This window comes from Manacus vitellinus, unplaced genomic scaffold (assembly GCF_001715985.3).
Source record: "Manacus vitellinus isolate BGI_N305 unplaced genomic scaffold, ASM171598v3 scaffold_25_pilon, whole genome shotgun sequence".
Lineage (NCBI taxonomy): Eukaryota > Metazoa > Chordata > Aves > Passeriformes > Pipridae > Manacus > Manacus vitellinus.
The window spans coordinates 3514380-3536961 of record NW_021939882.1 but is presented as its reverse complement, the minus strand read 5'-3'; the positions used below and the strand labels follow the sequence as shown (position 1 = coordinate 3536961).

The 22582-nt window shown below is 41.4% G+C and overlaps 1 protein-coding gene across 1 annotated transcript in view; it reads left to right on the top strand.

Annotated features, from left to right (window-relative positions):
* Positions 1 to 1498: 1498 nt before the first annotated feature.
* Positions 1499 to 22582, top strand: part of CPEB4 (cytoplasmic polyadenylation element binding protein 4) — a 42124-nt gene continuing 21040 nt past the window's right edge. The window contains exons 1-2 of the mRNA XM_018073590.2: positions 1499 to 3854; positions 13734 to 13815. Of these exons, the coding sequence (XP_017929079.2) occupies positions 2733 to 3854; positions 13734 to 13815 (1204 nt within the window). The 5' untranslated portion in view covers positions 1499 to 2732. The remainder of the gene's footprint in view (positions 3855 to 13733; positions 13816 to 22582) is intronic.

Below are 22582 nucleotides of genomic sequence, written 5' to 3'. Positions count from 1 at the left end.
CTGCAATAGATGGAACAAGATGGGCTTTAGGGTCCCTTCCAACCCAAGCCATTGCAGGGGATGCAGTCCAGGGGTGCTGAAGGATGTTACAAAAAGGCAGCCTTTCATGGAGTATTCAGTTGTAGATATTAGCCATGAGACTGAGAGCAGCCCTGCAGAGAAGGACTGGGGTGTGTCCTGGGCTGATCCCACAGCGTGGGCAGCAGGGGAGGGGATCCTGCCCCTCTGCCCCGCTCAGGTGAGACCCCCCTGCAGAGCTGCCTCCAGCTCAGGGGACCCAGCTGGGACACGGGCTTGGAGTGAGTCCAGAGGAGGCACTGAGATGATCAGAGGGATGGAGCACCTCTGCTATGAGGAAAGGCTGAGAGAATTGGGATTGTTCAGCCTGGAGAAGAAAAGATTGTGAGGAGACCTCACAGCCCCCTCCAGTATCTGACAGGGCTACAAAGAAACTGGGGAGGGACTCTCCATCAGGGACTGGAGTGACAGGACAAAGGAGAATGGCCATTCCCTCTGAAAAGGGAAAATTTAGGTTGGATATAGGGACAAATTCTTCCCAGTGAGAGTGTTCAGGCCCTAGCACAGGTCGCCCAGAGAAGCCGTGGGTGCCCTTCCCCTGGAAGTGTTAAAAGACCAGGTTGGATGGGGCTCTGAGCAACCTCGTCTGGTTGCAGGTGTCCCTGCCCATGGCAGGGGGTGGAATCTGATGATCTTTAATGCCCCTTTCCAACCCAGACCCCTCTGTATCACACCACAGACACACTGTCAGCGCGGTGACAGGTGACGCCCTGCCCTGCACAAACATGGCGGGCGCCGCGCTCCTCACTCCAAGATGGCGGCCCCACCGGCATCCGCCTGACCTCTTGCCCACACTCAACATGGCGGCCGCGCTGCGGGCGGGCGCACCGGAGCGCCGGGGGCGGCCCCCCAGCCGGGGTGTTCCTGCCCTTACCAAACATGGCGGCGCGCAGCGACCCGGGCGGGCGGGCCGGGGCCGGGGCGGCGGGGGCGCGGCCCGCCACCCGCCCCGAAGCGGCCGCGCGGCCCCCGCCAGCTGGTTGTCAATTTGGGCGGCCGCTCGGGTCCAGGCGGCACGGGCTGGGCAGCGGTCCGCGCGGGACCAGCGAGGCACGGCTGCGGCGGACGCCGGGTGCGGGCGGCGGGGGAGGCGGCAGCAAACAACGGAAAAAAAAAGACCGCGAACGAGGCTGTGGCAGCGGAGGCTCCGCGCCGGGGCACGTCGCCGGGCTACGAAGGCTGTCGGTCTCCTGGTCCTTGCAGATCTTCGCAGCAAGCGTCCCCGCCGGAGAAACCCCCCCCCCCGGTGCGGCCGGTCCATGAGGGGCACGGCCGCCGCAGCCGAAGACCTAGCAGCCGCCAGGGCAGCGAGCGCCCCGAGCAAGCCGCCGCCGGAAGCCCCAGCGCTGCGCCCCGGACACAGAGCCGCCCCGACCCCGCCTGCGAATCCGGATGAGAGCCGCTTAAACACCTTCCATGGGGGAGAGAGGAGCCCGGCCGGCCGCGCCTTCCCCTCCCTGCCGGAGGCTGCTGCGCTGCTGAGGTAAAACCCCTCCTGCCTCCCCCGGCTCGAGCGAGGGCGGGGGGACACGCGGGGCACCCACGGCCCGGCCCCGCTGGACGCCGAGAGCCTGAGGAGGGAGCGCGTCTCCAGGGGCTCGCTGGGCTGCGGGAAAGCCGCGATTCCCGGGGAAGGAGGCGAGCCCCGCACCACAAAACACCCTCCCGGCATCAGAGAGCAAGAGAAACCTCCTTCCCCTTCCTCCTGCGCTGTCCCCTCCCTTCCCTTCCCCGAGCGGTGAATGCTGATTTCTGAGATGAAAACCTCCCTCCTCGGACAGCCAGGACTCTTATGAAGGACACGCGAATATTGGATCATAAATAAGAAGCGAGTCTGGCGAGCTCTGAAACCCAGCCCAGAAGGAGCAGCATCAAGAATCCACCCTTCTGCACAACTCACTCCCCACCCAGCACACATAGAATACTGATTTCCTGAGATAAGATCTTACCCCTTTAAACAACCACACACACACACACATACACACACACGGTGTATATTATTGCTAAATATAATAGGTTAAACCCAGCAGCACGGGGGAAAAGCCTCTTCTGCAACTCACTTACCCTTTTCACCCTCTGAATGCTGAGATCCTGAGGTAAATTTTTCCCTTGTCCACAGCAAAGACTCTTTTTAAACAGGACACAAATATATATTAGATTATAGAGATGTATTAAATTATTCCAGATTTAAATCTATTTTTTGCTGCCAAGGGGTTGAGGGACCAGACGTCATTGTATTTTTTTTCTTCCCTCTTAACTCATTTATGGGCGAGTCAAGGCTGCTGAGGAGGAAAAAAACAGCATAGTTAGAATCTCTTTATCCTTATTCGCCAGAAGCTTTTTCTCTCATTGCTGTGCATTTCCTTTCGAAAAAGGAAACCTCTTATTTTGTGAACCAAAGATTTATTTTTCCCTTCCTTCTGCCCAAAGGAAGGAAACGGACACAAATTGACACATTGAAATAGTTGAAGAAATCTATCTTTTGCAAAAGATAAAACATCTTTATCCAAATCTGAAACAAATAGCGTGGAGGGAGAAACTGGAATATCTAGTGAAAAACAGGATACTTGCTAATCTTGCCTCAGAAGAGGACAAGCTAAACACTAAACATCAACTTGTTCTTACAGGGAGGATTCAAACCCTAAATATAATAAATGGGGGATTACGGGTTTGGAGTGTTAGTGCAAAACAACACTGGAAATAAGTCAGCTTTTCCAGTCAGATTTCATCCACATCTGCAGCCTCCACACCATCATCAAAATGCAACCCCCAGCCCTGCTGCTTTTATAAATAATAACACAGCTGCCAATGGCAGTAGTGCTGGGTCAGCTTGGCTCTTTCCTGCTCCAGCTGCCCATAATATTCAGGATGAGATTCTGGGGTCAGAAAAATCTAAAACTCAGCAACAGGAAAAGCAAGAGTCCCTAGAAAAACAGCAGCTTTCCCCTGGTCAAAGTCAGGAAGCAGGCATGCTCTCTGAACCCGAGAAAGCTAAAACTGAAGAAAATCAGGGTGATAATTCTTCAGAGAATGGCAATGGAAAGGAGAAAATCAGAATAGAATCGCCGGTGTTAACAGGATTTGATTATCAAGAGGCTTCGGGGCTCGGTACTTCAACACAGCCCTTGACATCCACTGCATCTTCTCTGACTGGTTTTAGTAACTGGTCTGCAGCTATTCCTCCTTCTTCTTCTACAATAATCAATGAAGATGCAAGTTTTTTCCATCAGGGAGGGGTCCCTACTGCCTCAGCTAATAATGGTGCTCTGCTGTTTCAGAATTTTCCACATCACGTCAGCCCTGGCTTTGGTGGTAGCTTTTCCCCCCAGATCGGACCCCTCTCTCAGCACCACCCTCATCACCCCCATTTTCAGCATCATCACAATCAGCATCAGCAACAGAGGAGGTCTCCTGCAAGTCCTCACCCACCTCCATTCACACACAGAAATGCTGCTTTTAATCAGTTGCCTCATTTGGCTAATAATCTTAACAAGCCACCTTCTCCATGGAGCAGCTACCAAAGCCCTTCTCCCACACCATCCTCATGGAGCCCCGGCGGCGGCGGATACGGTGGGTGGGGAGGGTCCCAAGGTCGAGACCACCGCCGGGGACTGAACGGAGGGATAACACCCTTGAACTCCATCTCGCCCTTAAAGAAGAATTTTGCAAGTAATCATATCCAGCTGCAGAAGTACGCCCGGCCCAGCTTGGCCTTCGCTCCAAAATCGTGGATGGAAGACAGTTTGAACAGAGCTGACAACATTTTTCCCTTTCAGGTGAGCACACTCTGTTCTGTCCATAGGAAAAATGACCCCAAAGTGCATTAAAATGTTCTGGGAAGTGCAGTGTGTTGGAACAGCACAGCCTGGTTGTAGGATTTCTGTGCTTGCAACTTAAAAAAAAAACATATTGAACTTGAAATGTCATAATGGGAATGATCCTCCAAGCTGTGATTCATGTTGGTTTTTAATAGTGATGGTGATAAATATCTATTGCCTACCAGCCACCTGTATTAGCCACTTTCCTTCAGCTTAATACTAACACACAGACAGAAATAGTCAATGAAGAAATTTAGTTACCAGCAGCAAGTATCTACAAAAAGGAATAAGGAAAAAAAAGTGTTGCCTGTTGGAGTATGAAACATCTGAGGCCTTTTAAAATACTCAAGAATGTACCACATCTGAGAAAAGTGTATTTTGTTTTCGAGTGTCACATGGACTTGCAGTGCAATGTAGTTTGTGTAGCATTTTTTTTTTTTTGAAACTTTGATTTTTTTATACAGGATGGTAATTGGTGCAGTTTGCTCTCCTCAGTAATGGCAGCAAATTCTGGTTACAAGCCATTAAATCATCACTAAAATTAGATCTGGACCAGTGTCAGTTGGTGGTCTCCTATATTTTTGCTATGGCCTTCTCCTGGCAGGAGGCAGTGGCAGTTCAGCCTCTCCTTCGGGGCTGACTTGTTATGCATTTGAAAAGAATTGTATAATGTTGAACCTAATTTACAGTAGAAATTAAACCAGAAGTACTCTTCTTTTCATCTGACCACTAGTTAAACCAAGCTTTTATGTGTGTGTGTGCCTTTTGTAAACTCCTTTAGGGTGAATTAAACAACCCAAGAGCTCTATTACATTTCCAGGGTTGTTTTTCAAGCTCTTCAAATGAGGGCAAAAGTAAAAATCTCAACGTGATTGCAGTATTTCTGGCCATGCTGCAAGACACCCAGGGTGACCTACTTTAATATAATTTCAAAGATAAAAACTGTATAATATGTCTCATGGTGTAAAGAAACAGAAATACATTTAATAATGACTTTGTGGGTTTGTGGATAGTTGGGTTCTTTGCAAACTGTTCTGTTTTTTGGTGCTGTGCAGGGCCTGCTGACAGCACAGCAGCTCTGGCAGTAACTTTCCTTTAGGGCCCTTTTTTCTGCTGCAGAGCTGTTGGCTGGTTCAATATCAGGTAGAGCCCTTCTAAATTTAGAATGCATATAGTAATAATTGATTTTAATGTCAGGATTTGTAATAAATATAATCAACCTGTATCCAGCATATGGAATTTCTACACTGAAACCATTAGAAAAAGGGCACAGCTGGAGCTGGTCTTTTTTCAGCCTCACTGCAGCGAGACTTGGCTCAGGGTTTGATTCACTCTGTACCCTGACACGTAGCTGATGTTCAGAGTGACAGAATGAGATCAAGTGTGTCCTTGCTGCTGTGTATAAGCCCCAAATATATACACAGGGATAGAAACGTGCTTGGATCGGCATCAAGGAAATTAGAGAAAACTGGCAAAGTCAACCTTGACTTGTGGATGCCGTTCCAGACATAAAATAGCAGACACATGTAGTTTGATCGTGGTAAAGAAATGATTTTTGTGTAGCATGGTGGTGTCTGTTTACATAAACACTCAGATGAAGCTGTACATGTCAAGACCAAGTCTGACACTCCTTCGTGCCAAGAAAAGGAAAGTGTGGAGTGAAGTGCTTTCCAGTCCGGTACTGTCACTTCTGTGAGGAAAAGGGCAGGGCAGCAAAACAGGACTTCAGCACTGCAGCCCTAGAAAGATGCTGATTAATTTTGAAGCCATCATGGACAACTGCTTTTTATAACTTTCTTTTTTTTTTTTTTTTATAAAATCTTTAGCTCCTTTGGTCACTTAGCTGAGTGTTGAAAGCACACAGAATTCTTGAATTGCTGGAAACAAATGATGTAAAATTTGACCTTTGATGTCTTTTTATTTTTTTATTTTTTCCTTGATTATGCTGATTCTATGCCTGCCTCAAAGCAGAATAAGGACTTTAGGATATTATATATTTGTGTTCATGCATCTATCTATCTTTATATGAAGTATCCTTCATGTACTAGACGTGGTAGCAATCATGTACTGGACAAGGCTATTTTGTTACTGGAATCTTCTTAGATTCCTGTTTAGGAAATAGTTGAAAGCTGTCTTTGCTGCAGCAACATAATGGAGTAATTTGATACAACTATCCCTTTCATTTAATATTTATGTTTTGCTGCTTAAATCATTAACGAGTGTTGCTGCAATCTAGTGAAAATTAGTTTCTTTGGAAGGCAAAATGCAAACCAGCAACTGCAAATATTTGGGGATCACTTTCTTTTTTTCACAGAGGTTGTCTCTACTCCAAAGCTTGCTGACACACAGAATTCTGTCTGTTTTGATGGGAATCTTAGGGTAACCAGGAGTAAATGCTTGTTTCCTCTTTGAAGAGGATGATGTTGCATAATATCCCTATAAGCCACTGATGTGAATTCCTGCTCACTTCAAACATATCTGCCCGTGGCCCTTCGATTCTTGGGATGAAGTAGGTGCTCCAAATGGCTCAGATGAAAGGAAAATACTGTGGTGATCTCTTAGATAACCTTGCAATTTGATGATGCCGTGCTTGGTATGGAGGGCTGCATGCAAACCCTGTGCTTTCTGTTCTAAGTGTTTTCCATTTGGAATTCTGTCTCCTAATGTTTCAGAAGTAGCATGTCTGTAGGAATGTCTTGGAACTGAAAGCAAGGTCAGAGAAGACTTACCAGATCTGTTAATGAAATTAAGTTTTGATGTTGTGCTTTAGCCACTGGGCAGGCTTCCCCCTTCAAAGGTCTTTTGAAAAGAGAAAAGCCATTGTTCTTTGTGTGTTCGTTTGAAAAGGAAATGGTCTCCAAATGAAAAAATGGTTCCTGAATTAAAATTAAAAAGAAAAGAAATGGAGTCTTTTGGCTTTGACAGGCTTCCTTGAGATTTAATACATGAAAATGCTTTGGCTGTGACTATTGCATCTTTCCAAGTTACTGATTTTTAAAATAATTCCTTCTACTTGTCTCCCAGCAGCACTGACAAACTGGGTGCTCAGTAATTGTGTTTTAGGGCAGCACTGCCTTCGAGATTGTTTTGGCTTTCCTTTTGCTGTGTACTTGCACTTCCTCATGAGTGGAACATCCTGCCTGTTATGCAATGCATAAATCTTGCTTTGATAGGCATTTCCAGGTTTCCAGATCTCATCTTCAATGTGTGACGATGTTTTTTAAATTGGTCTCTGAAAACACAAGCAAGTGAAGCAATAGCGTTCTGTAAAAATGCTTAAAAATAATTTGTGTTTCTTCCCGGAATCAGGCTTGAAAATAACTGCCCATTTCAAAGAATTTTTGTGCATGAGAGCAGTTCATTATATCCACTTGTTCAAAATGTTTTTTCCTTTCTTCTACAGTGGCTGGTTTCCAGGTATATAACCCCTTCCAAATCCATCCAGGGGCTGTGCCAGAGAGACTTGCTCTTCCCCCAGGCAGATATGGAATGTTTGAGAAAACACATACGTGATTACAAAATGTGTTTGAATTCTGAGCTGTACGTCAGCATTTGTTTGCCCACAGAAATGGGTTGGTTTAATAAGTGCATTGAACAAATTCACAGGGAACTGGAATTAAAAAATAACCTCTTGAATGCACTTGCTAAACTTTCCTCTTGAAAAGATTTTGCAAGTAAATTTCTTTACCATGCCCCTTTATTTTAATAGTTGGTTTTGAGGAACCTTTTCATAACTCACGAGAGCTGGTTGCATAAAAAGAGGTTATTTGTTTTGCAGAATGCCATTTTTATTCTAGCAACAGCAATTATTCCAAGAAATCTCAAGCTATCATTTGAAAATAGAATAAATACTTAAAGTTGGATTTTTAAACCTGTTCACCCATTTTTCTATAACTACATCAGTTGTGTAGTAATTAGTGTTTTGTGTGCTGTTCCCCACAGCTACTGATCTGTGGGATTAGCAGCACTCTAATGTGGTATGACATGCACAAGTTAAGTGCTGTGGAAGTTAACACTGTTCTTGTTTTATAAACTTACTACTGACGTTAATACTTGGGCTTTGGCCCTCCTGTGTGTTTTTGACCTCAGGGTTTCTGTTTAAAGAGAGCTTTTGTTAGAAGCTATTTGAATTATGTTTGTCTTTTCCTAAGATTAAAAGGAGTACTCTTATTAAGCATTTTGCTTTGAAAGTTGCAGACTTAGCAGCCCAGTATAAAGAGTGAGAACACAAGATATTATGGGAAGTATTTTCTAGAAGATACATAGAAAACTTAATTTGTGGCTAAAATAGAATCAGACACGTTACTGGAAATGTATATAAAGGTCTGTCATTTCTAACACTTAAAAAGTTCAAGTTTGACTAAACCAGAATTGTGCCCTCCCCAAAAAAACTCCTGTCTGATGTGCCACTTAACTTTTCCAGCTCCTTCTTATTGTTCCCTGGTGAAACTATAAAAGATGATTCGGGCAGAATACAGCAACATCCTTTCAGGAAAAACCTGTTTATTCAAAGCTTTTAATTCACTGGATACTGAACTGGAAGCTGGAATACAGCATTTGCAGGGTGGTGGGAAGGAGGAGAAGCTTACCCAGAAGCATAATCAAGTCCAAATTTGTTTTGCAGTTAAAAGAAAAATGTGGAACTTGTATTTATGATGATAAATATGATGATATTGCCTCGCCCTGTACACCTTACTGTGCCTGAGACACACAGCTTTTGCCTTATGGGAAACAGGAACAAGGTTTCAGAAAGTTTCAGGCTTCTTGTGCTATAATGAGGGTACAAATGTAGTTGTGAGTTTTTTGATTTGCATAAATAATCTGGTTTGACAAATATTTAAATGTATGAAACAAGCCCCACTTGCAGCTACTCCATAAATACTCCTTAGTCACCTTCAGTAAATCACTTGGTGCAGTGGCATCTTTGGCATTATTATTGATGCCCTGGCCTTCAGATAAACCTTATTTTAAGAGATCAGGCCCGGACTTAGCTACCAACAAGAGCTCATACCTTGCCAGACTTGACTTTTTGTACATTTGGGGATTTAGCCCTGGGAGGCCCTTCATGGGAAGTACTGAATAGAAACTCTCAGGTTCTGGAATCTTAATTGTTCAGGTGATGGTAGTGCTGTGGGTGCAGATTAAATATAATAAATCTGCACTTTCATAGTTAAGTTGAATGTACATCTTTCTGACGTGCAAAAGAATTTAGGCATGAGCTTTTAAAGTGCAATGTCTTCCTGTGCATGAAAAATTCATTTAATTTCTTTTGCATGGGAGGATGTCCCAGTATATCTCGTACGTGCTTTGCACCAAGTGACTTTCTTTTTGGAATGAAATGTTTTTGGACTTGGGGAAATAAAATTGGAATAGGGATTAGAATTTAGTGATTTCCTCTGTACCAGTGGCTCCATTTCTTACAAGATCTCTAAACATAAAATAATGTAGGTGCCAGGGGGGAGATCACTGTAGTCACAGAGGTGAAGTGGTTTGCCCAGGCTGCAGGAGTCCAAGGACAAAGTCATGACATGAAAGTCCTGAATTCTTCTCTCTTTGCAGTGAGGTTGCATTATTAGGAACAGTCTATGCACTTACAAATTATTTCTAGACAGTAGAAGAATCAGAATAATTTTATTTTTCTGTAGAAAGAGATGGCCAGTTTATAGTCCAAAACTGTTTTGTTTGTTGTTGTAGAACATTCAGAGTCTCCATAGCTCATTCTTAACCAGATCTGCTGGCTGTCACTTCTTGTATATTGTGAAAACAGCACTGTTAGTTCAAAATCATGTGTAATGAATGTCTTTTGAAATGTTGACTGAAATTTTAAACATAGTCATGTATTAAGACTGCAGGTTTCTTTCTTTTTGTTGCTCAGTGGTGTTTGTTTGATTGGTTTCTTGTATGTTTGGTTTGGTTTTCTCTTTTTCTTTTTTTTTTATTTTTTGGTGGCCTTGTGTTTAACATGATGTCTGTCTGCCTCAGTTCTGTTTCCCAGGTCTAAATGTGTGTGTCCTTTGAGCCCTCTGATAAAGCAAAATTTTAGATGCCCTAAACAAACTCGTGTAAAGCCCAACTTATTGTGATCAAGCCAGGGAAATAATACCAGGCTGTGGTAGCCACATTTTGTTACTGAAGTTTGCACACTCTGCTTTAGTCCAGGGTAATCATTACCCCTATTTATTTTCTAAATAAATAAATAAGTATCCAGTGAGCAGTTCAGCTCCATGGAAAGCACTGTAACTTTGTGAATTGATTCATTAAAACCACCACCATGTTGTTATTAATTCTCTCTGCATGAAGTCTTTTAAAGAAAACATCAGTTTTTTCCTAGGCACAGTATGGTTTATGTGCTTTATAACTCATAAATAAAATGTATCACATCTAGTTACCAGTTCATGATCAGTATCTTGACTGTTACAGCTATTTTTGATGTTATGGAGTGAAATGTAGAGTTAGGCATTTCTTCAGTGATATGGCCACTACCATTAGCCTTTACCAGCCTTTAATTTTACTTCAGGTATATAATACATGGATAGATTTCAGATGTGTTTCTCATAAAATGCACTGGCCATCTTGGAAGTTAAGACTGATGAAATCTGGGCTACTGTTTTCAAAACATTTTTGCTATAAAAGGACTTGAATTTGTATAAAAATTCTAAAAACTACCAATGGTGACTTTCAATATCTGGGCAAGTAATCAACTAAATTAATGGATTTTTTTTTTTCTTATAAGCACTGTACAAACCTCTGACCCAATTGAGCTTAGTGTTTTGGCTGGTCTTAATTTAGGACTGACATCTTGTCATTGCCTAGATGTACACAGGGTTACTGACATAGCAAATTCTTGAATTTCTCTGCATTTCCAGAGTGGGGAACTGCTGCATTACTTTCAGGAATATGTCAACATTCAATAGTTGTGTTTAACATGGTTTGCTCTCTCCTAATTGATAAGCAAAGACACGGAGGAGCAAACTCCAACAAGCCAAGCCTAAGGCCGATCTTCCCAGGGGCCATTCAGCACCATGCATGGACAGTGATGATTAGAAATGGAAAGCTGGAAAAATAGGCAAGAAACAGTAACATGGCAGCATTTTGAGGGTGCTCCAGCCTCTGGAAATCTCCAGTGCTGTGACAAGTGACTGGAACCACTGGAGTGTTTAAGTGTGGGCCACATTTTAGCTGTTCCTCCTTTTATGGGATTGCCAATAGCTGCTGACCAGTTAATCTTTTGTATCGGTGCACAGGGTCATGTTTTAAAGTGTTTGCAGTGTGATTTGCAGCTTATGGACCTTACACTGAAAAAGTGACACCTTGCTGCTTCCCTCAGAAAGGGAAAACTGTAAACTCCTCACCACAAAAAACTTCTATTGGAGAATGTGATGTCCCTGTTAGCTAACCAGTTCAATTCCACTTTCTCCCCTCAAATATTTAAATTCTCTGTTCTCAGTGTTGAGAACTTACCATTGCAGCAAAGCCTTTGTTTACAGCTCAACCCAACAAAGACGTTTTAGGGAGAAGAGACTCGCTGTGGCTCACGTGTTCCAGCACATACACAGCACAATAAACTGGAAATTACTTGGCCTGGATTACTCCCTTCGTGTCTCTCAGACAACTGAAATGTTAAGTGCCACAATTCCACAAAGACATGGAAACACTTAGGTTCTGCACTTTGTGAAATAAGAATTTTGTAGCTGTTTACGGGGTGCACTTGATGTTAATACAACGTGCTGAAAGCCAGTATGCAGGAAGGAGAAGCTACTGAGGGATGTCAGGTTTTCTCCAACCTGTGTTTTAGGCTATTTTCTGTTGTCCTGTTGTGAGGACTGCTGGAAATGCAGATATTGTCTTCTAGTGCCCATTGCTGAGTTTCCCAGCTGTTGAATCCTAATGGATCCAAGACCCCAGGACTTGTACTCAGTCCTGCTAAAGGATTTTAATGTAACTAGAGAGTGAACTAAGGTATGAACTAGAAGAAGTCAAAACAATAAACTAAATACTGCTTATAAAGGAAGAAATGTGTAAAACACTGAGTTTTAGAATTTAAATGCTCGCGATGGTTTCTCTGAGGTGCCTCAATTATCTTGTAATAGAAATGACCACGGAAATAAATACTGAGGAGAGACAGGGCAGTGCTTTGCTTTTTATAGTAAATTTGATATTTGCTAGACTAATAAAGCAACTGGTTCCAAACCCTGGGCTTTCTAATGCTATTTGAAATGCAGCACATCCGGGTTGAAATACATCGCCTGTTCTGTCTCAGTAATAAACTGTTCTGAAGAGAGGACAAATACCAGGAAATTTAATTGAAAAACAGTGGGTTTTTTAGTGGTCAGAATGTAACTTACAACTTGGAAATGGATCAGGACTCTAGGAGCTGGTGTGTCACTGCTTTTCAAATAGTATGAGATATTTAAAGTCCAGAATGACTGATCATTTTGGATCTGATCTGTGTGATATCAAGAACCCCCCTTACAACACGCAGTCGCTGCTGCTTCAGCACTGGAGTAAAGGCCATTATAACCTGATCCACACTAGCCTCTGCAATACCCTTTTTTACTTCACCACTGCTTTTTAAAAATGTTCCAAGCGGGATCTGTGTGCTTTGGAGAAACTTCAGCTTCACAGCCAGTGATAGGGACAAAAAACATTATTTGGAGCTATAATAACAATAGTTGTGGAGAAGCAGCTTAAAGCAAAAAAATGTCTGTTTTGAACTACTCACCTTTTGCTTTCTTGTTAGAACAGATACTTTCTAATGCTTGATCTTGGTTCAGAGGGGAGTCCTTAGAACAGGAATGAAATAAAATCTTTAGAATTGATGCTAGAGCGCTTCTTGGACAGAGAAAAACTAAATTAAAGGTGGATTAATATAATTGTATAATTTTTTTTCCAAATCCAAATGTATAAATACACAGATAACATGGATAAGTGAATAATTTTGGGACCTATGGTGACTTTTTGCCTCCCTTTGTGACCTTATAAGGTACTGTAAAGATTTCAGAGTTTACAAGAAATTTCAGTTATTCTGAATTTGCCGATTAAAATAAGGCAGTGCCAGGATATTTTATGTTGCTGTAACATCAGATTTATAGGATGTGGAATTTGTTGTTTGATTGAGAAAGTGTGACCCATGTGTTAAATGATGCCTTTGATTAATAGGAAGCAGAAATATGTAGTAATATACTTCAGGTGGCTGGAGGTAATGAAGCAGTAAAGTACAGGAGACATTGTGCCTCCCATCTGTTGAGTCCTCCTTTAATTTTAGAAATGCTTGGAATGCCAAACTTGTGAATTCACAGAATTAAAAATCAAAGCAAAGTTGTCACCCAGTAAATGAGACTGTTTGGAACACTCCTACTTGTGTGGAATACCTTAGAATGATGTAGAATTTGAACTGACTGCACAGAATTCAATTATTTCAGGTGTCGAGATAGTTGTTTAGGTGGAGGAAATTCTACATGTTTCTGGAATTTAAAATTTCTTAAATTTGGACTGAAATACCTGTTTTATGATTTGTCCTTGCAATTCTGTCTCCCAGGATATGATCTTTACTTCCTAACTGTGAAATTACTTTTAACAAAGTTTTGCTGTGTAGAAAGCAATGCAAACTAAATATTGAATTGGGTTCTTAAATGATTGGTTCCAATAACTATAGATCAGATTTTTATTTAAGAATATTCTAATTTTTAATATTCCTGTATCAGCCTGCCTTTGGTGTATGGTTTTTGCTTCATTCTGCTGTAGTAAGGTAGAAGAAAACTGAAGTTTTTGTGTTTCAGATGGTCTCGTTTAACGCTGAGTGTTGCCTAAACTGGCTCTGTTTGTATTTGCTTGCAGGATCGCACGAGGACTTTCGACATGCATTCACTGGAGAACTCACTAATTGACATAATGAGGGCTGAAAATGATTCACTGAAAGGTAAATTTAGAAAGAGACTATTTCCTGCAGTAAATAATGGGGAAGAGGTGCTTACTCAGAATAAGAAACTTTGGTTTTGATGAGGAAAAGTCACGTTGTGCACCTGTTGCATGGTCAGCTGGGGTGGGCACCCTCTTTCAGTTGTCTGTAGATGAAGCTGTTGCAACACAGGTACATTTTTTTTTCAGTTCTATGCTGCCCTAAATTGCAGATTTTTTTGGTACCATTGGGAAAGAAAAAAGGAGGTTGAACTGACATGCATTTGGAATTTCTCTCTTTTTATTTTTTTTTTAGTTTTTTTGGCAAAGGTAATCTTGCTTTGGAAATACCTCAACTTATGAAGTATTCAAAGTATTGTCTGTGTATAATTTTGTCTGAATAGAAACTGCTTGTGGTCTACAATTCAGAACTTTAGTTTCTTGTTCTGTAGAATGAGTAATCCATTTCAGTTCAGTGGTTCCTTGTATGAGTAGAGAAGTCAAACTCTCACACACACTTCTTATCTAGGATTCAGTTTTGTTACCAGTCATGAGACCACTAAAAAAACAAACCTGCACTTGTGGTTTCTGCAAGTAAATTTCTTTTGCTATCAAGGCTTGTGGTGATAATGAAATCTGACTTGTTTTAATAGTGATTCTTGCTCAGAAGACCAACCTCTGATAAACTGGCAATAACTTGTGTTTGTTGCCTTTCCTGTGGTCTGGAAAGGCAGCTTGAGTTTCCCATCCCCAGTGCTGTGCAGCCATTCAGGGTGATGAGAAGCACCACAAAATACTCTTTCCTATTGAAATGACAAGGGGAGCCTGCTGTAGATAAAAGTAATGCCAAATGGATTAAAACCCCAAAATACATTCCCTCCTTACGTAGTGGGGACCAGGATTTTATAAGTGACACGTATTAATCGCTTTCATTTGGTTTACATGCTGTCTTGGCAGCATCCTGTGCTTCCAGCATTGTATAGAGAACCAAGAATCAGGTGCCCTTCTTTGACTGCACCACCTGGTATTTGCCCCAAGACCTTTTGTTCAACTGCCAGGCCATCCCAAACCAGGTTACAGCTGCTGAAATCTGGCCCAAGGTGACATGGCCATAGAACAAATAAAATTTCCCTTTAAATTTGAATTTAACAAAGTCAGCTCCACATGTATTTATATTCAGCAACTAAGTAAGGGGAGTTCTGTAAGCAGTATGATTTTTCGTTTAAGTGCTTTGAAAGGATTCTTTGCATTGGAAATTTTTTTTTTGAGTGCTTAACATGTTTTGAGAATGATGGAATAAGTATGTCAGCAAAGAATACAAATAGTTCTGATACTCGTTAATTCCTGCTTTAGCTTGGTTGTTAATCCCCTCTGCAGAGTCATCTGTGGCTTGGCCAAAGTTTTGTATGTGTTGTCTCAGACTGACTGAAAGACAGTGATATCAACTAGGTCCTGTTCTGGGAATTATTTCTTAGGTTTCTTGCAAATTACTCTGTATCAGGGTTAATAGTTATATAACTATATAGAAAAAAGCCTCAAAACTGAGATGAGAAATTTAAGTGATCCTACGTGAAATACTTTGTTGTGAAGCCTCATTTTCAAGAGTCTCCTCGGCAAGAACATGAAGTTTGCTTATAGTGAAATGTGCAGTACACTGAATTTGACTGCTGCTGCTCTGGCACAGCACACAGTGACTTAGTTCCTGTAATATATTTAGGAATGGATCTTTATTCAAACCAGCATCCGCTGTGCCGTGGTAATGCTGCAGAGATCATCCCTAAGTAGGGTGGGGTTTGTAAGGAGAGGAAATACCTTTAGTTAAACCAACTGATACAGCTGGAAAAAAATCGTGACTTGCTGGTACAAAACATTCCACACCAAGCCTGAAGTGGGGCTCGTGATCACAAGCCTTTGGTGTTTATTTTCCATCTGTGTCAGTGGCTGTATGATTTTGTCTTAACACAGATCCTGTCTCTCCTGTTTTTGCTTTTCTTGCCCCATCTTTATTTAAACCTTGGATCTAGAAATCTTAAAATAGGACAAATGATGGTTGTCAGCTAAATCTTGCTTGCCATTTCAAACACCTGCATTTAAATAAGCAGAGCCATAAGAAGTTTTTCGCTTTGCATTTTAAATGGGTTAATCAGTGCATGCAGTGCTTTGAACTAAAGTTGGATACTCTCAGAAAGGAAAAGCTTCTGGGTTTGAGACTTTAAAAATAGCCTGGGCAAGACACTAATAAAACATACTGGAGAGAGCGATCTCAGAATGGCATGGAAATAATTTAGATGATCTAATAGGTCTCACTGCTATCTTGTGAGTCTGTGAGAGGCTTTAATACTGGCTCGAGATGGGTTTAGTGTGCAGCACTGACAGCACCCCCTTCATACTGTAATGGACTTCAAGAGAAAGAGGCACTATGTTAAATGTGGCTTCAAAACAAGTTAGAGTATGGACATGATCATAGACATCAGTCACAGTTTGGAACCCGCTGTCTCTTGGAAATAATTTCTATCTTCCAATGATATGTTCAGAGCAGCAGGCTGTGGGTTCTGAAATAAAATCATAAATAGGAATTCTTCAAAATGTAACAAAATCCATTTGTGGTGTGTTCCTTATGGCTGAGGTGATTAAGCTGTGCTAGCCTTGGATTTGTTTAGGGCAGTATTAATTATGTTCTTGGGTTGTCTTGTTTTATGAAATAAATAGCATTTCCTGTGTGAGGCTAAAAGGTGAATCTTAAGTATCAGTGATTCACTACATTCACTATTACCTTTTAATGCTTTGGATAGGCATTTTACCATTTTTTTCCCCCTCTTTTAAGGTATATTTTTATCCCTGCTCAAATCCTCTTCCTTTGCTGAGCAGCTGCCATTTCAATATGTTATTTTTATCCAGCCGAGTGAGTGTGCTGAGTGCTGCACAGCCAACGTCAGCCTGCAGAAGCCTTTCCCCGGAGACTAATTGCATCTTCTTTACAATGTATTCGGCCTTCGTGAGCTCAGCCTGGAATCCAGAGACTGATTTTTGAATCTGGGTCTTCCAGATGGCAATTTGAGCATTACTGTAATAGTAGTAGATTGACTAAATATTTCCTTGTTAAGTGACACTGAAATGTCTTTAAATACTTTATGACCACAGGCTGCTTTATGACTGAAATATCCTATATTTCAGTTGAGAATATAAGGTTATTGCCTGGAAATGATGCAAGGTGGAATGGATTAAAGCAGCAGGCCAGTCCATCTGCTTCTAGCACTGCAAAGCACTCCTGTAAAAATGTGGGTGTGAACAGCTCAGTGTCTGCATGAGTGCTGAGAGTGTGACAGAGTCTTAAAAACTAAACATACTTGTGCACAAAAGGAAAGGTTTTACAAGCAGACTAAGGTCAGAGTTATACACACAGACACTGAGAGAGAGGGTCAAACAGCATTTTTTACTTTTTTTTAGCTTTTGTTCTAACTCTAAATTTTAGAGCTGGAAAGCTAGAATGATGAGAACCATTCAGGATTTCTCCAAGCAAGTGTATAGTCTGAGCTGTATTTTTAAAGCATTCATCAGCCCCTTAATATGGATCTGAAAAACTATGTCAAAATTGAAGAAAGTTTGTAAACCTTATAAAGTGTTCTTGGATGACAGGAATCCAAATAGTTTTGAGAGCATTTTCTGAATGGTGTTTAAGAATCTGAACTAGTTGCTTCTTTTCTAGTCATATGGATTAGGCAGCATGTTCATATTATTTGAGTAGAACAGGCCATTTGGTTTTCTATATTATCCAGAAAATTAATGAGAATCTGATGAGAATCAGTCCCAATTTTTGCCAAGGGCCAAATAACATTCTCTTTAGGGAAGTGATCCTTTATATATGCACAGGACAAAATCTGACCTACTTTAAAATGTAATTGAATATATTTTGAGGTTTTTCATAGGCTGCTGTGGTGGTTGTACCTCAGACTTTGGGGAGCAGCATCAGTGGTTGTTCTGACCAAGAAGGTCAGTCTTATCTAAGGGTTCTTCATTTGCAGCTTTTTAATGTGTAATGTTTTAATCCAGCCTCAAATAAAATGCACAAAACCTTTCCTTTCTGCTGCACCAGGCTACAGACAGTTCAGGTTTGCCCTAATTGTCTTTGGAAGCTGTCATGAATTACTGTGTGAATGTTTCCTGCTCAGGATCTTCCTGAATTTTACCTCCTATGCCAGGAAAGGCTAATGGGATTTGCAGACTTGAGTGCATATTAATTAAGAGGAAAACCAATTGTTCTACTATCTCAAAATATTGCTGAACTGGGTCTAATAGCACTAAACTGCAACCCATGCTGAGGGAGCCGGGGTGGGGGAAACACAGTCAGTGTGTGTTTTATTTGAAATCAGCAGCTCCCATTCCTATTGCTGTCCACTGTTTTCAGGTGGATTAGAGTAGATGTATTATAATTTCTACTATTCTATATCCTAGAATATTAACAAGCAAGGGCACACTTTTTTCCAAACGTAGCTAATACTTAAAATTTTGGGGCAATACTCAATATTTTATTTTTTTAATCTTTTATGTTTTTCCCTTCCCAGTCCTCTTGTGGCAATTGAAGTGTTTGTTGAGTTATCCCTGCCTTTCCAATATTTGGGGTTTATCAGAGCTTTTGTTTAGAAACAGACAACAATCTTGTAAGAAAATGAAATCACCTGGGCAACAGGAAGAAACTAAAATCTTCTATTAATAACACTGAGATCAGATTCATAGATTGGATTCTACCCTGACACAGAAGTAATGGACACAAGCCATACATAATGTATGATTTTACACTCATTAGCTATTACCTCATAAACTCCCAGCTTTCTCATTTAAATGGATATGTGGGTTTGTGGCTTGAACTAAATTCTTTGGAAGAGATGCAGAATTTAGAAAATTCACACACACACACACACCAGCTCTTCCTGCCAGGGCACACGTTTTCCAGCCGGTCCCTCCCAATTCCCAGCTCACCTGCGATTCTCAGGGACCTTGGCTGATTTTGGGACTTATGTTGTAGGTGGGAGTGGGGAGAGGAGAACACCACCAGGTACAGTGAGCTTATTTGGAGCATACCATCCCTGAGCTGGGATGGAAAGGTCACCAGGAGTGTTGTGCTTCCCAGAGCTGGCGTGCTCCTCTCAGTCTGGTGTTAAACTGCTGTGGAGAGACTTTGCCATTAGTGCAGAGCGTCCAGCGGAGGCCACAAAGAGGATGAGGGGTCTGGAGGAACTCTCTGATGAGGAGAGACAGCAGGAGCTGGGCCTGGCTGGTCTGGAGAAGAGGAGACTGAGGGGGGATCTCATCAGTGCATACAAATATCTGCAGGACGGGTGTCCAGAGGATGGTGCCAGACTTTCTCAAGGACAAGGAGCAATAGCCATAAACACAAGAAGCTCTGCCTCAAATAAGGAAGAACTTTTTTCTATGGAGGGTGGCAGAGCACTGGAACAGCTGCTCAGGGAAGTCATTCTCCCTCTCTGGACACATTCCAAACCCACCTGGATGTGTTCCTGTGTCATCTGCTCTGGGTGACCCTGCCTTAGTGGGGGTGTTGGACTGGATGATCTCCAGAGGCCCCTCCCAACCCCAACCATTCCATGATTCTGTGATTCATAAGTCTGTGTTAAACCCCCAGGCACCTCCCCCTTCCATAATTCAGGCTTCTGATTCCTTACCTACAACCCCCCACCGGCAGTGCGAGCTCTGGGTGTGGGTTTTGTGTGTAGCCAGAGAAGGAATGTGGAGCTACACAGGGTATTTTTGGCAGTGAAAGCCTTGGAACTAGACTGACTTCTAAGTTATCCAGTGATGGGCTGGGTTTGTGGTGCTGTATGCCATAAGAAAATGGGGTCAGTTAAAAAAAAAGTCTTAAAATTTATAGCAGTCTGGAATTTTAAGTGGATATAAATGAAATGAGAGTTTGCTGGTTCTTCGGAAAACATGTGGACTGAGATACAGGTTGCCCTGAGGCAAAGGTAGAGTGTAATTTAGGTTAATACTTTTGAGAATTTTTTCATAGAATAATACAGTCATTTAGATTGGAAAAGACCTCCAAGATCACTGAGTCCAAACTTTGATTGATCATCACCTTGTCAACTAGACCAGAGCACTGAATGCCATGTTTATTCCTTGACTTTTCACCTTAATTTTCTGTTACAAGTGACAGGAAAAAGCCAAGACCCATTTACACTATTTTAGAAAACATTGTGCATTCCCAATAATTGCCAATAAATAATTTAAATGCTTTGTATGCATGTACAGGGATGCATATTGAAAAATAAAGCAGTAGTTAAGTTTTTATTGTTAGTTTTATTATTTCCTGCAAATCCCCATATTACAATGCAAATTAAAAAAATCCCAGGATAGGGAAGTGACATTTAAGGTATATTAAAATATTTTTTCAATCATCTGGAATAATTTAGTAAATAGTTGCACAAGTCAAGTTATGTACTGAAATGTGGCAATTCAGTATTTGTTTTCAGTGGTGGAAAACAGCTGGAAGAGGTGAATTGCTGTTGATGTTAAATTACTTCATCAGGATTTACTGATATTCTTAATTTTAAGTGTGTGGGAAGTAGTTTGTAGGTTATGGTGCTGTTCAGAGTTTGAGGGATTTTTCAAAATGCTGACATTTATGTGCCTTTGGAACTGCATTCAGAACTGGGGTTTGACTTATGTTAAATATATATAATGTTAAATATAGTACTGGAAGAAAACAAGGTAAGGAAACAGATACTGTTGGTTACCTATGCTGGGGCACCCTAGGTAGTTTAAACTTTCTGATAATACCTGTGAGAAATGCTGATTATTATAGAATGTGGGTCTTGATAATGCAGATATCAAGTAACAATCAAACAACTCAATGTTTTTCCTTCACCACTGCAGGATTTTGTGGTGGGCTATTAATGGAAGAGCAATACCTTGATCTTTGCTCTGTCCAAAACTGAGCCACTGAGCAATAAACTAAAGGGTATTAATGCAACCACCCTTGGAGGCCAGGAAATTCCTTCCCCTGCCACCACAGAGCAGTACAGTATCCCAGGGCTTTCTGATCTTGATCCAGTTTGGGAATCAGTGTTAGGATGCCTGTGAACTTCACTGGAGTAGACCTGACGTGCTGTCCCATCACCAGAGGCCGTGTGGAAAATTAAATGCATTTTGGACTCCTTAGACAAGATATTTCCTAAAAATGTATGTGCTGTAAATGATGTGGCATTTAGGGATCTTTAAAACACAGGAAAACATCGAAATACTGCTGAATATTTTCATGTCTAACTCAGTGATTTGATCTTCAAGAGTGGTACAGCCAACAAAATTGTTCTGAATGCCATGACAGCAGCCTTGCTAATCTGATTAAAACCTTTCTAAGGTTTTTTTGCTTTCTTTCTTTTTTGTATTTGTGTCTTTGTGAAATTAATTCCATCTCTTTTTTTAGAAGTGTGTTTAATCTTCTGCCTTGTCCACCGACTGGGTTTTGGGGTTTTTCTGTCTTTTCTGAATTCTTGCTTTGATAATCCTTGACCATTCTGGATCATCTTCAAAGCAGCCTTTAATTTGGAGCTGTATTTCATGAGTAGTGTCTGTTCTTTGTTTTAAAAGACACAGAACTTGCCTGCCTCCCTTCCCAAATTGCTCAAAATACCTGTCTCTTTTTCTTTTTGCTCACTTTGTTCACTTTTTGCCTTGATGTTGAATCATTTGAGTCTTTTGTTAGCCCCATTTTGCATGCTCTCTACTGTCATGTTTATGAGGCTGTAAATGGCATGAAAGAAGCAGAAAGAAAAGCCTGATGTGCTTTTCTTAAAACTGAAGAAGTGGGTATAGTGAGAATGGTGCTGAGTTTTGTGGAAAAATAAGGAGGTGAGTGCTGAAGTGTGAGTGTAAAGGGGAAAAATTTGCTCCTAATAAAGTTACAACAGAAACACTTTTTTAGTAGTGGGCAGTTATTGCATATACTCAGAAGTGACTATGCAGCACCCTGAAATTTGATTTTTGCATCAATTGTAGATGTGTTTAGCAGGAATTGTGAGGCATATAGAATTTGTGTATTCATCATCTCCTTCTTTGAATTCAGCATTAGGTAGAATGATAAGAACTATTGCTAAGGCAAATTTGAAAATACATCTCACAGTAGATTTATCTGTACTTGGTTTAATGCACTGTGTGTTGGAATGCAGATTGGTCAGCTGTTTTTTCCATGATAATCTTGATAATTGGGCTTTCAGGTGAGTGGGGTAGTGATGGGCTCTCTCTAGATATGCACATGTCAAGTGAAGTGCAGGGAGTGGTATTTCAGCTTTACTTAGAAATCCCATTAGCAAGAATCCCAGCTCAGCAGTCAGATTGGGTGAGTATGAGGAAAGGATAAATTCTGTGTATGGAATGTGGGGATACTTATATAAATACTGCTGGTGCCTGGTCCTGTCCACCATTTATTTTAATGGAAGCAGAAGAAATGAAGTGGTGATTCTTTTAAAGTATGGTTTTCTGTTTATCTTCCCATTTGGATTGGGTGTGGGGAAGTGTATAGTACATTTTTTTTCACCTATGTAACTGGAAAAATTAGTGTCTTACCTATGCTATTTACTGTAAAAATTAAAAATGGGGAAATTTTGTGCTGCAGAGACTGGAGAGTGCTTGATTGTAGAATCCCACAATGGTTTGGGTTGGAAGGGACTTTAAAGACCATCCAGTTCCAAACCCCTGCCGTGGGCAGGGATATCTCTGCATCTTTCCTGTAAATTCCCTTCAGGTCCTGGAAGGCCACAATTAGGCCATCCCAA